The sequence below is a fragment of the Monodelphis domestica genome, chromosome 1 (assembly GCF_027887165.1).
Source record: "Monodelphis domestica isolate mMonDom1 chromosome 1, mMonDom1.pri, whole genome shotgun sequence".
NCBI lineage: Eukaryota > Metazoa > Chordata > Mammalia > Didelphimorphia > Didelphidae > Monodelphis > Monodelphis domestica.
The window spans coordinates 582,327,468-582,344,834 of NC_077227.1; the positions used below are offsets into that span (position 1 = coordinate 582,327,468).

Consider the following 17,367-nt stretch of genomic DNA (forward strand, 5'->3'; position numbering starts at 1 on the left):
GGTGTCTGCACTCATCCCAGAAGTGGAGATATACCAGGCAGTCTAAGAAAGGGTGAACCAACTCCTGGTGAAAACAGAGTTCCTTTACAGAACAGTGGTGAGATCTGCTGGAGAGTGGCAGCTACACCTCCAGTCAGAAAGAGAGGGAGCTCAAGTCTTCTTCTTCTTTTTTTTTTTTTAAGGAGCTCAACAACAGGAATTTGGGTGGGGGGTGGGGGACAAGGAAAGGGAATGGAGCAGAAACAAGAAAATTCAGTTTTGGAAACCCCTAGTAAATTTGATTCTCCTTTTCTGGCACATTGGTCATCAAATAGGAATGAAAGGACCTCTAGTGGTCAAGATCAGAAGACCAGTTACTTAATAATCCATCTAAATGGCAAATGTTTTGCTTTTCTGACTGAATTTTAGCACCCGCCATGTTTCCTTCTTACAAATGTCTCACCCATATGAGTAAGAGCTATGAAAAGATGTTCCTTTAAAAGGAAAATGTAGGGCTGGATAAGGTGTAGAAGAAAACTTGAAGTGTGTCAGCCTCTCCTAATTCTTTCTCTGGGTCTCATTGATACCTCAGTGCTAAGTCCTATGATTTAGTACTTCAGAATCTCCAAAGGTTTTAGAGGTCTATCATGGCCACTTTAAGGAATTAGTTTAGTGAAGACTTTTTCAATGTTTAATCAATCAGCCAATCCATCAATAAGCATTTAAGAAGTGCCTAATCTATGCCAAGTGCTGTGCCTTTAAGCAACGGGGTTCACATACAAAGAATCAATAAACACCAACTTGAAAAGAGCTTAAATTTTAATAAGAGCGTGGTAGAATGAGTATCTATTTTACACACACACACACACACACACACACACACACACACTCACACACACACACACACACACACTACATGGATATAATGGAATTAAGTACAAATAAATTCAATGTAATCAAATAAAAGTAATTTGGGAGGGAGAGCAGGCCCTAGTCATTGGGGGAATCAGGAAAGGCTTGGTAATCAAGACATTTCTTTTCCTTTTAAACCCTTACTTTCTGTATTAGAATTGATACTAAGCATTGGTTGAAGGCACAAGAGCAGTAAGAGCTGGACAATTGGGGTTATTTAAGTGACTTGCCCAGGGTCACATAGTTAGGAAGTATCTGAGGTCAGATTTGATCCCAGGACCTCTTGTCTCTAGGTTTGGGTCTCTATCCAATGAGCCACCTAGCTGTCCCTAGTTGTAATGTTTCTGAAAAGAAGAGAAGGGTTTCTGAGAGGGAAATAAGGAAGAAATGCATCTGGCATGGGGAGTGATTAGTGTAAAGGCATAGAACCTAGGTAGAAAGTGACATGTATGAGAAACAGAAAGAAGACCAGGTTGACTATGATGCCAAATGTTAGTGGAGGGGTGATGTCCAATGAAATTGTAAACACAGAGGAATTAATATTCTATTCTGGGGTGGAGAGAAAGGAACCATTGCCATTTTAAAAAATTAAATTATTTGTTACATTAAATTTCCCAGGTATCCCCTCCCCTCCCTTCCTTCTCCATATTAGAGAAGGCACCATTTGACCAACCCCCCCCCCCAATATCTATCTGTCTATCTATCTATAACTATGTCTTGCTTATTTCTATTTATCAATTCTTTCTCTGAAGGTTATTTGAAAACATTTATTCTTTGAAAAATAGTCATGTTATTATACACAGTCTTCTCTTAGTTCTGCTTGTTTCACTTTTTGTAATTTCATATAGGTCTTTGCATGGTTTCTTTTATCAACCTACTTATCATTTCTTATGGTGCAGCAATATTCCATTGCAATCATATGGCACAACTTGCTTAGCCATTCCCAACTGAAGGGCATCCCCTCAATTTCCAGTTCTTTTCCACTACAAAGAGAGCTGCTATAAATATTTTAGAATTTGTAAGCTCTTTTCCTTTTTCCTTGATCACCTTAGGAGACAAACCTTAGTGGTATATTGCTGGGTCAAAGGGTATACACAGTTTTATAACTCAATTCTAGATTGCTTTCCAAAACGATTGGGTCAGTTCACAGTTCCACTGGCAGTTTACTACTGTCCAAATTTTTCAACATCCCCTCCAACATTTGTCATTTTACCCTTTTGTAATTTTAATTGATTGAGTAAGGGGTCACATAATCACATAATTAGAGCTATATTTATAAGGAAAATCACTGTGATAGTGAAGGATGGTCTAGAGTGGGTAAAGACAGGAGCAAGGAAGTCAGTTAAGAGACCACTGCAATGAGCTAGATGAGAGGTGATGAGGGTCTGAACTAAGATGGCCTTTTCTAGAGTTCTTAAAAAGGGTAAGATATGAGAAATGTGAAAGCATAAATGGTAAGATTTTGCAATTTATTGAATATGTGAGGTAAGGGAGACTGAGGAATCTAAGATAATGCTGAGGTTACAAACCTAGAAGACTGGCCAGAGGGTGGTGCCTTCAACAGGGGTAAATGAAGTTTTGAAGAGAAGAAGGTTTGTAAGGAAAGATAAGAAGTTCTGATTTGGACAATTGTAGTCTGACATGTCTCTGGGACATACAGTTTGAGATGTCCAATAAGCAATTGTTGATGTGCGACAAAATTTTAGGGGGAAAACAAGGGCATACATCTCTGTGAGTTATTTGCCTAGAGGTGATAGTTAAGTCAATGGGATCTAATGAAGTTGCTGAGAGAATTGCAGAAGGAGAAGAGAAGATGGCTTAAGAAGAAGATGGTTTAGGACAGAAATCTGGGGAACATTCACAGGTAAGAGGACATGATACTGTGTATCTGATGAACCAGTAAAAAAGACTGAAAATAAATGGTAGGGGGAGCTAGGTGACTTAGTGTCTGAGCTAGATCTGAAGACAGGATATCCTGGATTAAAATCTGACCTCAGACACTTCCTAGCTGTGTGACCTTGGCAAGTTATTTAACCCACATTGCCTAGGCTTTACCACTCTTCTGTCCTAGAACCAATATGTAGTATTAATTCTAAGACAGAAGGTAAGGGGTTAAAAGAAAAGAAAAGGTATGGTCAGACAAGTAGGAGGAGAACCAGTGAGAGCAGTATCACAAAAACCTGAGAGTAGAAAGTATTCAAAAGAGAGGATGGACAACAATGTCAAATGCAGCAGATAGATCAAGAAGGAAGATAATTAAGTAAAGACCATCAGATCTGACAATTAAGAAGTTATTTAGAGTTCCTATAATACACTACTACACTACTTAGCTCATCTTTGTATTTCTAACAAAAAGCTTTTCCTCACCCTTTGAGGCTTGTAATATAAGTGTTCATAAGCCCTCTTTACTGAATAAATTGAGGCCTATAGAGGAAGTAGTTTGACTTGGCCAAGTCTAGGGTCAGACCTCAAACTTGAAACCAAGTCTTTGTACTCTCAAGTTTAGTTCTCTTTCCAGGATACCAATTCAAATCAACAAATACTTAACTCTTGCTATGCCCAAGGTACTGTGATAGAAATTGAGTAGATGAGTATAAAACTCTTCCTGACCAAGCCTGAGTGATTTTAAACCCTTACATTCTGTCTTAGAATCAGTACTGTATATTGGTTCCAAGGCTGAAGAGTGATAAGGGCTAGGCAATGGGGGGTGACTTACCCAGGGTCACAGAGCTAGAAAGTGCCTGAGGATCTCCAATCTCTAGGCCTGATTCTCAATCCACCAAGCCACCTAGCTGCCCCCTTGAGTAGTTTTTCTGAAGGATAGCCCTGTGACTTTACATATAGGTAAAGGCATGTGAATTCTGATTGGCTAAGACAATGCTGAATAAAAACATTGTGTGAGTCACAACATTGTACATGAATAGAAAAGAGATTTGTTTAGATTGCTACAGAAGACTTCAGAAAAGTACTTGAGAAGTTATTATCATGAGAGGCAAGTATGAACTCTTGAATGGCTATTTTATCTCTTGGAGCTACAGATAGGTAAGAGAAGCTGGTTCCCCATCATGTCCCTAGTCTTTCAGAGCTTATAGCTCTAGAAATTGCTGAGAGTGAATTTCTCCTTGGTGATTCTCTCTCCTGGTTTGAGCTAAGATTTTATATTATAACAAACTAAAGAGCCTATTTACTTAAAACAACAATAACACTTGCCTTCCATCTTAAAATCAATACAAAGCATTGGTTCCAATACAGAAGAGAAGTAAGGACTAGGTGAATATTAAATGACTTGTGCAAGGGTAACACAGGTAGGAAGTATCTAAGGCCAAATTTGAACCCAGGACTTCTTATCTCTAGGCCTGGTTCTCTATCCACTGAGTCACTTAGCTGCCCTGAGCCTATTTATTTTTATGTATTATTTTGTCTATTCCAATCTTTTAAACTTTCCTACTTTTGTTTACCATTTGATTAAATAAATGTGCTTATTCACATTATTTGTGATTGTTATTTTTTTATGTAACTAGCATTTGATAGGAAAGAGATAAGCTGGAGTATAAACTGAATTTTACCTTCCCTTTGAGAGTAATCAGGGAAAGTATCATTTATTCTTGACCCCAAAGAATACCAACATTTGAGGTATAGTGGGAAGATATAATAATAATCTCTTGGAGCTAGAAGAGGGAAGGAACAATCTCCCAAATATGGACCTCCTTTTGTTCCCCATGAAGGCAGAAATTGCATTCTTTCTTGGAGAGGGATGGGTGAGAGATCCTAGATCCAATATCTGTCTATAACACATATAAGCCAGCTACATCTTTATATTTACATATTCCAATCAGATATTTTACATAAAAAGTAAAAATAGTCTTGCTTCAAGAAGCCTACTTTATAATAGAGAAAATTTGCATGGTGGCATATATTTGTTGTCCCTACTGTGGGAGAGGCTGAGGCTAGTGGATCATTTGAGTGTAGGCCTTTTGAACTATAATAAGTCTAAAGGCAACTGGGTTTCTGTATACTATCTGACACCAATATGGTAAACTCTGTGGGATGGGGAGGTTCACCAAGTTGCCAGAGAGGCAAATTGTCTCAGGTCAGAAAAATAAAGGAAGTCAAAGCTTTTATGCCAATCAGTATTAGGATTGAGCCCATGAGTGGCTGTATTTCCTCCAGCTGAGATAAGGATCCCCACTCTGAAAAACCAAACCAAGCCAAACCAAAAACCCATACTTGATGGAAAGTAGCCTTAGAGAGGAAGTATTCCTTGAGAGTTTGGCTCTTGAATAGTAATGGAGGAGAGGGATTCTAAGAGTTGGAGGTGAAGAGGGAAAGCATCCTAGGCATGAGAGACAGTAAAAACATAGAAATGGGAGATGGAACATCATGTGTGAGGAATAGGAAATAGGGCCATAGAGTTTGTGAGGGGGAGTAATATGTTAAAAGACTAGAATTATAGGAAGGGGCCAGTTTTCAAAGAGCTCCAAATGACAAAAAGTAGAGTTTATATCTGATCCTAGATACCTTGGGTGGCTTTGGAGTAGGGTGTTAACATGGTCAACTTATGCTTCAGGAAAATCACTTTGGCAGCTAAGTAAAGGAGAGAAGGGGTAGGGAGACCAATTAGAAAACTATTTCACTAGTCCACATGAGATATGATAAGAACTTGGCCTAGAGAAGTTTGTGTATATGGAGAAAGGGGGAATTATATGAGAAATATTAAAGAAAAAGAAATTAGAAGATTTGGGAAATTGATTGAACATGAGGGTGAGTGAGAATAAGAGATCAAGGAAGATAGTGAATTTGTAAACCTGGGTGACTGGAAGAAGGATGTTAGCCCCCTTGATGGAAAAAGGGAAGTTATGAAGAGAGTTGAGTTGTATGGAAAAGATAATTGAGTCCCGTTTCGAACATATTGCTTTACCTTTGGAACATTCCAAGTGGTTAGTATTATGGCATTATAGCTCTGGATAGAGTGGATAAATAGATCTGAAGATCATATATGTACAAATGATCGTTGAACCCAGGAAGTTGATGAGACCATCAAGTAAAAGAGTATATAGAGAAAAGAGAGTCCAGGACAGAGCTTGAGGAACACCTACAGTTAAAAGGCATGTGAAACTTCAGCAAAAAAAGAGCAGTCAGACAGGAGGAGAATCAAGAGAGACTAGAATCACAAAAACCCAAAAAAGGAGAGGGTATTTGACAGTGATGATCAATAATGTCAAATTGCAGAGAATTCAAGAGGGATAGGATAAATAAGAAGTCATTAGTTCTGGTAATTAAGAAATCACTTGCAATTTTAAAAGAGAATAATTTCAGTTGAATGAAGAAATTGGAAGTCAGATTGCAGAGACTTGAAAAACAATGAAAGGAAAGGAAGTGAAGACGCCAACAGTAAAAATTCCCAATGTGGTTAGTTAAGAAGGGTAAAAGAGATCTAGGACAATAGTTGATCAGTATGGTAGGATCTATTTAGGATTTGAAGATTTGTACTTGCCTCTAGACAGTAAGGAAAGAACCTCTAGATAGAGACTGAAAGCAAGAGAGTGGAGATTCTGATGGTGAAAACAATGTTAAAGAAGACAGGAAGGGACAGTATCAACAAGTAAGAGTGGAGAATTTGGTCTTAAAAAGAAAGGTCAGCTCATCATCAGAGAGAGCAGTAAAGGAGGAAACAGTGGGAGCAATGTCTGAAAGATGTGAGATAGGGAAGAAGAGGAAACTCAGCAAATTTTGTGTGTATGTGCATGTGATGGAATATGATGGCCATCAGCAGAGAGAATAGAGGAAAGCTTGAGAAGAGAAGAAAGGTTTGGAATGGTCATGGTAGAATAGCAAGGAGGAACAAGGAATATTCCTACCATCCCATTATGACATGTTAGGACTATGTGTAAAAGAACAACTATTACTGGAATGGGTGGTCAGAAATACAGCGTTAGGCATGAGTCATATCTCAGTGAGTGCCTGAAGGTGGAAGGTGCAAGACAACAAGTGGTATAAGACAGAATTTGTTAATTAGGAAGGCTGTCAAGAGGGCACAGTGGAAAGGGCAGGAAGATCTGGAATAGGACATAGGGTTGGGGTAGGGTGACTCTATTTTTGTTTTTGAATCTCTAAATCATGGCATAATGCTGGTAGACACTACTGGGCTAGGGAATGGAGTTTGGATTTTGGCAGCTGAGATTCAGTCACTGGTGTGTTTATACTGGTAGGAAGAAAATTAATCATTCAGTCAGCAAGTGTTTCTTATGTACTTACCATGTGCCAGGAATTGTGCTACATACTGAGAATTATGAGAGTTTCAGGAGAAAGCAGTGTCACAGAAGCAAAGGAAAGAGCAATCAATATTGTCAATAATGCAGAAAGTTCTCAAATGAGAATTGAAAAAAAAAACCAGGGGAGTTAGTAGTTGAGATAGTTGGTAACCTTTTAAAGAAATAAATTCAGTAGATGAAAGGGGAGAAAATGCAGCCTATAAGGTGCTAATAAATGGATCTTAAAAGTGAAGGTAGATCAATATTTCTAGAATTTTAGACAAGAAAAGAAGGAACCAAACAGGAAAAAATATTTTGGGTCTGGGAAGGTCAAGTGCAGGTTTTCTTAGAATTGCACAAAATTGATCAATTCTATATCAAGAAAGAAGAGAGTGAATAGGGAGAAGTAGAAAATAAACAGAATAATGAATGGACCTATAGTGGATAGAACAGTGAACCTAGAGCCAGGAAGACTTGAGGTTAAATTCAATCTTAGACATTTACTAGCTGCAAGATTCTGGGCAAGTCACTTAACCTGTTTGTCTTAGTTTCTTATTTTATCAAATGGGGAGATAATAGCATCTTCCTCTCAACTGTTTGTTGTGAAGATGAAATGAGATAAAATTTGCAAGCTTTAAAGCATTATATAAACGCTAGCTATAAGTTACTATTATAATGAAGCCAAATCCTTAAGGAGATGGACCCTCGAATCCAACCAGTTATAGTGGACTACAAGCTCAATATGAGTCAACAATGGGTTGTAGCAGTCAAAAATGCTAATGTACTCTTGGGCTGCATTAATGGGAGCATTTAATTCAGAACAAGGAAGGAAATGCCTGTGTTATTATATTCTGGCTTGGTCAGGTCATATCTGGGGTATTATGTTTTGTTCTTGGCTATACATTTTAGGAGAAATGTTGACTAGCTGGAGCATGTCTAGAGGAAGGCAATTAGGATGGTATTAGAACTTGAAGCCATGCCATACAAGAGTTGGTTGAGAGAATCTGAGTTGCTTAGTTTGAAAAGAGAAGACTTAAGGCTTGTTTTACTTGGTTCCAGGAGGCAGGAGTAAAAGAAATTAGGGGAAATTGCAGAGAAACAGAATTCCACTTGATATAAGGAATAACTTTTTTAAAACTCTTTACCTTCTGTCTTAGAACTAATACTAAATATTGGTTCTAAGACAAAAGAGTGATAAGGGCTAGGCATTCAGTGTTAAGTGACTTGCCCAAGGACACACAGCTAGGAAGTATCCGAGGTCAAAATTGAACCCAGGACCTCCCATCTCTAGCCCTGGCTCTCTATCTATTGACCCACATAGGTCCCCCTGGGAATAACTTTTTACTAATTAAAATTATACCAAATGAAATGGACTGCCTTGGGAATAGTGAGGTCCCTATTATTAGAGGTCTTCAGGATAAGGTTAGATGACCACTCATCAGGAATATTTGTAGAGGGATACATAATCATTTATGGATTAGAAAATAATAAGATTTTATGGAGAGTTTCATGAAATAACTTGAATCACTGAAAAACACCACAAGATGGTAGGCTATCATCACCACCACCATCACATATTTACATAAGTGCTTTTTATATAGTATCCTGAAATTTTTATATTTAGGAAGCACTGCAAATTCCTTGAAATTCCTTTTAGCTTCAAGATTTTATGATTCTATTTGGTTTGCATAATTATAGGTTAGTAAGGTACTGGAAAGTAGGAATGGCACTTGTGTGTTCAGACTGTTATAGGTGCAATGCAACCTGAGTGCTGAGAGAGTACTAATTCGGTCCAGGTTAATATCTCAGTGCCAAAGCTCAAAACAAATAAATATTTAGTAGACTCCATTATCTATAAAAGGTAAGAGTTTCAATAAAATATTGGGTCCTGCAGCAATTGCCAAGCTTTAGGTCTGGAGTTCAGTTCAGAAGTTCAGAAAGTCCTGAGTTCAAACACTTATTGTGTAACAAGGCAAGTTATTTAACCTTCCTGGGCCTCATTTTCCTCATCTGAAAAATAAAGATGATAATATCATATATATGTATATGACATATACATATATAAAGCACTTTATAAATGATAAATGATAAATTTATAGATGATGATGATAACTTACCATATTATTTTATCAAATGGGGAGATAATAGCATCTTCCTCTCAACTGTTTGTTGTGAAGATGAAATGAGATAAAATTTGCAAGTACTTTTCAGTGATTCATTTCATGAAGTTTTCTCCATGAAACTTTATGAAAGTCTCACAACATACTTTTTAAAGTAGGTAGGATAGATGTCTTCATTTCCACTTTATAAATGAAGAAAATAAGGCTCAGAAGTTTTAAGGTCACATAGTAAGTAAATTGGAACCCTGGTCTTCTGGCTCCCTGCCACCTGAACTATCTGCTATACTGCTGCCTCTGAGGATTAGTGACTATTTTTGTCTTTGAATCGCCAAAGCTTGGCATAGTACTCCTAGGCACTGTATGTTTAACAAATGATCATTAAATGAATGAATCAACCAGTAGATGGGATAAAGGGCACAAATGGAGGAGTTAGTTAGCTTTGGATAAAAGGATCAGAGCTTATGCTTTGAGAAGAGCAGAGGAAAAGATGAGTGCTGTCAGATTTCAGAGTGTGAAAGGAGAGATGAAGAAACTTGTGATGGATGTTTTCAATCATCTTTATATAATACAAATCCAGAGTTTCCTGCTGATGCAAAAGTGAAGGTGGGGCAGGAAGAGAAGTTCAGAACAATCATTGGGGAACCTGTAATAGAGAATAATTAAGAAATTAATAAAAGGTTTATTGCACTGAGAACTCAGTTGCAGTTATAATGAATCTATGGTGGATGTAATCAATATCATTTCATGATTTCCTCTGGCAACACTGGGTAGTATGTAGATAGGAGTGAAGGATGACCCAGGGTTGAGAATCAGCAGAATGTAAACTTTGTTAAAAAAAAAGGGGGGGGATTAAAGGATTAAGGGTAGACAGGGCCTGGTTGAAATGACTATAGCGTCAAGATTATAAAGGGAGGGAAGTGAGGATAGAACAGAAATAAGCAGCGTTCTAGGAGTACAAGGATGCCTTGGACTAAGATCTTACAACATACCTTTCCAATCTTCAAGGTCGTTATTAAGGTCTCTAACAAACAACCTTGGAGCTTGGGAAAGGGGGCACATTTCCTCATGTGACTGAATGACCAGAAATAAGATTTATAAAAGTGATGTCATGTCCGACGCTACGATGGTTGCCATGGCGACTGTGCGTAAGATTCGCTAAGGGAAGGTTGAGGGGCAGGATTCATCGCAGCGTTTCCAATGACTAGGGCTGGGGCCTGGCAGTGAGTGTTCTGACGGCTTCACAGATATCCTCCCCGCTTCGTCACCTCCCCCCAACAACCTAATCCCGGAAACCATTCACTGGGTGGAAACTAGACTAGACTCCTCTACAAGTCGTCTAAAACGCAGAGTCCCACCCACTCCCTCCTCTTAGCATATTCTGCAAACCCATTGGCCATTGAAACTGTCAATCATCACAACGGCCTCGGGGAGAAGTGGGGGTAGAACCTTAGAGATGGCGGAGGAGGCGGGATTGTCCGGGCGGAGCATCTTCGCGTAGCTTCTGGCCTCAGGCCCCTCTAGCGCAGGGAGGGCTGGGAAGTCTGTGGGCAGAGTGAGGCTGCGGCTCGGGGTGCCGGACGTAAGAGGTAGGGGCGGGGAAGGCAGCAGGCAGTGCCTTGGAGGGGATTGGACCGACCTGCCAGGGCTGGCCTTCCTTCGCCCGCCTTCCCGGAGCCGGCACCTAGTTCTCTTCGTCTTCTTTGGGCTCATCTCACTCTGGCCCTGCAGCCAGTTGTGCTCGCTCTCCCCTTAGCCGTGAATCCAAACCTCCATTTTACCTGTATTCCTACCCCCCGCCACGTCTGCCCTTCCCTGCCTTTGTCCTTTACTTCCCGGGCAAAATTCAGAACCCTTCTCAAGCACAAACACATCTATTCGAGGAACCACGCCCACCCGCCACTGACTGAGGGGCTGGCAGTGGATCTCACTTGCACCAGGGTCATGGCGCTTCCAGAACTGGAGGTAACCCACTGAGCATTTGGATTAAACTGGAGGACGTATGAAGTGCTCCATCGTCTCCCTCTTCCGCTCCCCGTATCTAAACATCTCCTGGGGAGGAGGAGGTGGTAACCTCAATAGCTAGCCCAATCCAACCCCCTCGCCCCATCATAACCCTCTCGCCCCCGCACTGTCTGGCGGGTAGGACTCTACACCAGTGGTGCAGCTTAACTGACCCCAGAACCCTGGAACTGACCTGATCTTCCCCACCCCCTCCAGTCAAATCTGACTAAGCGTCTCCTGGCTCACTCTGATCTTAGAACGAGCATTTGAATGAACCTCTGTCGTGGGGTTGAGAGGGTGCTAGCCAGAAGTAGCTCTTAAAGAGGATACATTTCATTCTTTGGCTGGACTCCAAGCCCCTGGCCTTGCTGGAAGTGTGTACACATGAATGGTACGTTGTTGAAAAAATGTCAGTAGCCCAAGGCAGGCTTAATTGAAACGGCTGTATTAATCAAAGTGCAACAAACTGCCTAGGCTTACAGGAACTGTGTAGATCTTAAATACTGCATAAATAAAAAGAATGCCACTTGAGATTCCTGATGGAAAGTGACAGTAAGCAAATGGTCAAACTGATAAAACCAGTGCTTAACACAGTTCACATAGTTGGCACTTAATAAATAATAAATGTTTGTTAAATTGAATAAATCCAAGAAATTTTACTTTATGTATATATGGCCTACAAGGAAATGTGTGCATTGCTCACTTGGGAAATTTTGAATTGATCTAGTAGGTTACTATAGGAGCCCACTAACAAGAAATCAAAACATTGTTAGTCACTATATCATCATGATTATCTTAGATATTAACAGTTGACATTTATTTTTACTTTTATTTAAGGTTTATAAAGTACCTTCAATCCTCTCAACTCATTTTGCAGATGAGAAAACAGCATCAGAGAGAGGTGACTTTTTTAAGGTCACATTGATAATAAGTGACAGAATAGGGACTTGAATTTAGATTTCTGAACCTATATACCCAGTGCTTTTCCAGCTATACCAGAACTGCCTTCTATAGGCACTGTTAGTATTTCAAACCCCCCACCTGTTGAGGCCTGAGGTAAGTATGTTATGACTGTTAGGAATATTGAACTTGTCAGAGTTTTGATATCTTGAAAAGAATGTGCAAGTTTTTCTAACCTTGTAATAATAGCTTAATTAAATCTCATCATCTTTATAATTGATGATTTCTTAAATTCTAAACCATATCCTACTCCTCTGCCTAGGTCCCTTTGTTGACCAGTTGAGACCAACATAAATATGGCTTTCTACAGCCGTAATATACTTTTTGCTATTGCGAGAACAAGGTAAGACTTGGAAGTTTTTACTCTTTTGAGTGCATATTATTTTCTTGAGGAAATATTCATTTAATTTGATAACTGGGGGGCAAATGTAGGGATCCTTGAGTTCCATTTTATATACTCAGACTCTGAGATGAAGTTCTGCCCAAGGTTAAAATAGCAGATTCATGGCAAAGCTAAAACTGGTGTTCCCCCCCTCCCCCATTTCATAGGATTTTCCCAATTATTTTCATTTTCATATTTTAGAACATTGACATATGTACTTAAGGCCACTCAAATAAAGCTATTTCTTTTTAAATAAATGATAAAAAAAATGTCAAAATGAGAGAACTAGACTAGATGGTCAGTTAAGTCTTTCCAAGCTTTAGACATTATGTGTTATATGAGGAATTGTATATTATAGGTATACTATAGTTGTAAAGGAGCTTACAGTGATCTTTGTAATTTATGGTTATGGATATATGGTGAATGCTATATGGTACTTCTAGATCCTGTGAATAGCAAAATGACCATTTAAGCATTTCATATTTCAATGACCCTTTATGGTTTACCAGTTTCTTTCCTCATAACAATTCTTTATGGTAAATGTTATTCCCATTTTATAGATGAGGAAAATTGGGGTCCAGTGAGGTTAAGTGATTTGCTCATAGTTATCCAACAAGGGTCAGATTCAAACTCAGGTCTCTTGACTCCAAGTATAGAAATCTTTGCTCTAAACTAAGCTGCTTCTCAGTATTGTGTCCTTATAAATAATAAATAGGAGCAAAGAAGGGCTGTTAGCTATCCCAGAGAAGTTTCTTTGTCATTACTAGTTTCATTTTTGTTTTTAAGCAATCAGGAATACTGGGCTAATTTGAGATTTGGGATGTTACATAGCTGAAATGTATCAAATGTAATGGCTTATTCTGATTTGTGTTCATAAAGCTCTCTGGTGAAGGGCTTTCTATAGGTGCTTGTTACCTGAGGAAATTCCTTGCACTTATATTTATAATTACAAAGTAATTAATACTTTTGTGTGATTGGTTAATCAATAGAGAGAAACTAAAGTGTTTCATTGAAACAATTATTTATATTATCAGCAGAGTTGCTACCAACACTAAAATTTTACATGTCAGCAGTGGGGTTGGTTATAACATGGCTATAAAACTTTTTTAACGTGTTTCCTCTTAGAAAATGTATTGCCATTAACATTTTTATTAGCCATTTTGAGAGCTTTTACAATAGCAATTTATTCTGAGAAATTGACACATATTCATATCTTTAAAAAGTTTTAGGGGGCAGCTGGGTGGCTCAGTGAATTGAGAGTCAGGCCCAGAGACAGGAGGTCCTGGGTTCAAATATGGCCTCAGACTTCCTAGCTGTGTGACCCTGGGCAAGTCACTTAACCCCCATTGCCTAGCCCTCACCACTCTTCTGCCTTGGAACCAATACCCAGTATTGATTCCAAGACAGAAGGTAAAGGTTTTAAAAATAAATAAATAAATAGTTTGTTTTTTACATTGCTGTCATTTCTTAATATTTTCCTCAAGGAAACCTCCCTTATAACCAAGTAATATAGTTAAGCAAAATGAATACACTGACAATGCTTGACAGTATATTCCCCATTCTGTATTTGTAGTCTATCAACTGTCAGCTAAGAGATGTGAGATATATCTCATCATAATTCCTATGAAGTCAAAATTGGTCATTGGGTTGATGATGAGTTCAGTTGTCCTTTAGTGTTCTTTTCTTTGATGTTATTGTGATCATAGGATATATTATCTTGATTCTGCTTATTTTGTTCTGCATGATCATACCAATCTTCCTTTGTTTCTCTGAATTTCTCATACATGCTATTTCTCACAGCTCAGTAATATTCCATTTGTATACCATAATTTGTTCATGTAGCCTTAAATTGATCAGCTCTCAAATTTGTTTCTCATTTTAAAAATATTTTGGTGTATATGGTATCTTGCCCCCTGTCTGTGTCTTCCTTGGGTATATGCATACTAGTAGTGTGCTAAGTCAGATTGTATAAACAGTTTAGTATTTTATCTAGTAGAGTTCCAAATTTTTCCCATCAACGTTTTATTAGCGTGCTTGTTTTCCCATAGCCTGTCCTTCTGTCTTTTTTTAATAATTTTTATAATCTTTGCCAATATGATGAGTATGAAGTAAAACATGAGTTATTTTAATGTTTATCTTTCTTATCATAGTGATTTGGAGCATGTTTTCACATTACTGTTGATCATTTATATTTCTTTTGAAAACTGTTCCTATCCCTTGATTACTTCAGACTTTTTATTTGGGAATGATTTTCAGTCTTACTCAGCATGGTCTAGAGAAAAGAAGGCTGGACTTGGAGTTAGAACAACTGGGTTTGAATCCCAGCACTGTAGCTTACTCTTTGAGTGACTTTGGGCAAGTCATATAACCTCTTTGGACTTCAGATTCCTTTTCTACAAGATAAGGGTATTCAGCTAGATGAAGTCAGTGAACTCTGCCAGCTGTAAATCTATAACATTTCTATGTTTGTATGGATTCCCTACTTATTTTAGAAATCAGATCTTTATCAGAAATATCTGATGTGAAGATTTTTTCCCCAATCATAATTTCTCTTATTCAGGTTAAAATTTTTTAAATTAATATTTCTGATGGATTGTTTATTTCAGCTTCAGAGTATGCTGCCACAAGTTAGAATAATAACCAGTTATTTTACATTATTTGGTCTTAAAATATGAGGTTAAAATCCTCATTTCAAGTGGATATATAAATTGTCTAAAGAATATAAAATCTTTTTTTAAAAACTTTGTTAAATTTGTAAAAGTATATGCTTAACTTAGCAGTGTTCCTTTTTTTCTAGAGGTCCTCACTTTTTTGTCCTCCCTAGTTACCCTCGATATTCCCCATCAGTTTCATTTCTTCAGCTGGCAGATTCCCATTTAAATCAAAACTATGTGAGAAACTATGGAAGCAAAAAATTCTTGTATCCTATTCAATCAAGCAGCAAAGTACCTCATTTTCGAACTAAGGCAATGCGAAAACTACATACATCCATGTGCTGGCTTCAAGATTCCCCAAATAAGGCTAAACAAACCATGGAAAAATCAGTAGCAGCACCCCAAACCCCAAAAGAAACAGGAATTAAGACTGAGGAGGTTAAGCGATCTTTGAGACAAAAAATTGTGGATGAATTTAAACATTATTACAATGGATTCTACTTGCTTTGGATCGACACCAAAGTTGCTGCCAGGATTATATGGAAACTATTACATGGACAGGTGCTGACCAGACGAGAGAGACGAAGGGTAGGCAAGAGGAAAGGTGAAGTTGAAACTAACTATTTGGGAACTAAATTTTGAGTACAACTAACATTTTACAATTCCAAAGTACTAAAGGAATTTCTTCTTCTTCTTTTTTTTTTTTGCTGGTGAAAAGAAAAGACTAGAACTCCTGAGTTCTTTGCTGACTTGCTATATAAATTTGGGCAAGTCACTACTCTGTATTTCCAGTTATTTAGCTGGAGAAAAGGTATACATTTGCTCTCCAACCTTTCTGAGGTGTTGAGTGGCTTCATATATTAATTGTCCTAAGAGTATCTCAGATATAAACATGTTTTCAAAGCCAATGTTAAAGCGTATTATATTATTAGAGTACAGATCTCTATACTTAGAACTCTGTACTTAGGTGAAAGCAGAGAGATCCCATTAAAACATGTTTTGATTAATATGGAAGATTTCCCTGACAATATATAATAAATATCCATACAGAGCCTTAGGGTAGGGGAACATCCTGTCCATTTTGGAAGCAGCAACAGAAAATCTGTCTTGGGTTTTAACACATTAGGAACCCAAAGCAACTTTTTGGTATGTCCTAAAAAGAATGAACATTACATATGCTTTTAATTCCTTAGCTGCTGAGAACTTGTGCTGATCTCTTCCGCCTGGTTCCATTTATCGTGTTCATAATTGTGCCCTTCATGGAATTACTATTACCAGTGTTTCTGAAACTCTTTCCAGACATGTTGCCATCAACTTTTGAAAGTGAATCAAAAAAGGTATGTATATTCATGCTTTAACTTGTTTTTCTCTTTAAAAAAATGAAACAAACAGCATTCAGGTTTTATCATATCAGTTAAAAGAATGAATAGGTTGAACTGTTGCTTAGGTGGCTCCTTCATTGTATGTACAAGGAACTCTTTTTGTGTTTGTCATAGACCTTTATGGGGATGATTGCATGAAAGTTGGAGGTGAAGTCTCCTTGTAGATTTATTTGGGAACTTAGCTGGATACATATACTTGTTGGCATTTAGGGGGATTGCCCCATAACATAATCATAAACTATTGTGGGTAATATAGCCTTTCAGTTATGTATCAGAGGCCACAGCAAAGTTGATGTAATTACTGTAGAAGGTAATTGATATTTATATTGCCCCCAGTTAATTTTCTTAGAAGCAACTTCAGACTTGCTTTTCCCTTATAAAATTGAGGTAAGATCTTACTTTTTAAAAAAATCATCCTGACTTGAGGGAGAGAAAATAATTGTGCAGCTATATCAGTCACCCAGTTTATTATACAGGACTGTTAATTTCTTAGTGACAATAAAACCCAAAGCCAAGTGTTTCAGACAATAAATACATATAGAACTTTTCCATGGAAAGAGAGGTTGTGTAAATAGGAGATGAGTTAGAACTTCTTAGTTGTTGGTTTTTTTTTTTGAGGAATAATGCATAGTATTAAATTGAAGGACATTATTAATTCTAACCTCCAGAAATCTTTGGTCTACCATGAATTAATCTCTGGAATCACAAACCAAAACTAGAGTGAGC

General features: G+C 37.9%; 2 protein-coding genes across 13 annotated transcripts in view; one reads left to right on the forward strand and one right to left on the reverse strand.

The window, feature by feature from the left end:
- NSD3 (nuclear receptor binding SET domain protein 3) overlaps nt 1–11,033 on the reverse strand; it is a 179,070-nt gene extending 168,037 nt beyond the window's left edge. Inside the window, exon 1 of the mRNA XM_007476363.3 lies at nt 10,899–11,033. The gene's annotated coding sequence lies outside the window, so the exon portion shown is untranslated. The remainder of the gene's footprint in view (nt 1–10,898) is intronic.
- LETM2 (leucine zipper and EF-hand containing transmembrane protein 2) overlaps nt 6,841–17,367 on the forward strand; it is a 47,268-nt gene continuing 36,741 nt past the window's right edge. The window contains exons 1-5 of one of the 12 annotated variants that reach the window (XM_056813529.1): nt 11,105–11,224; nt 11,521–11,654; nt 12,486–12,566; nt 15,403–15,847; nt 16,453–16,596. In XM_056813529.1, coding sequence (XP_056669507.1) covers nt 12,520–12,566; nt 15,403–15,847; nt 16,453–16,596 — 636 coding nt within the window. In that variant the 5' untranslated portion in view covers nt 11,105–11,224; nt 11,521–11,654; nt 12,486–12,519. The other 11 variants (XM_056813532.1, XM_056813533.1, XM_056813531.1 and 8 more) reach the window with 11 other exon arrangements.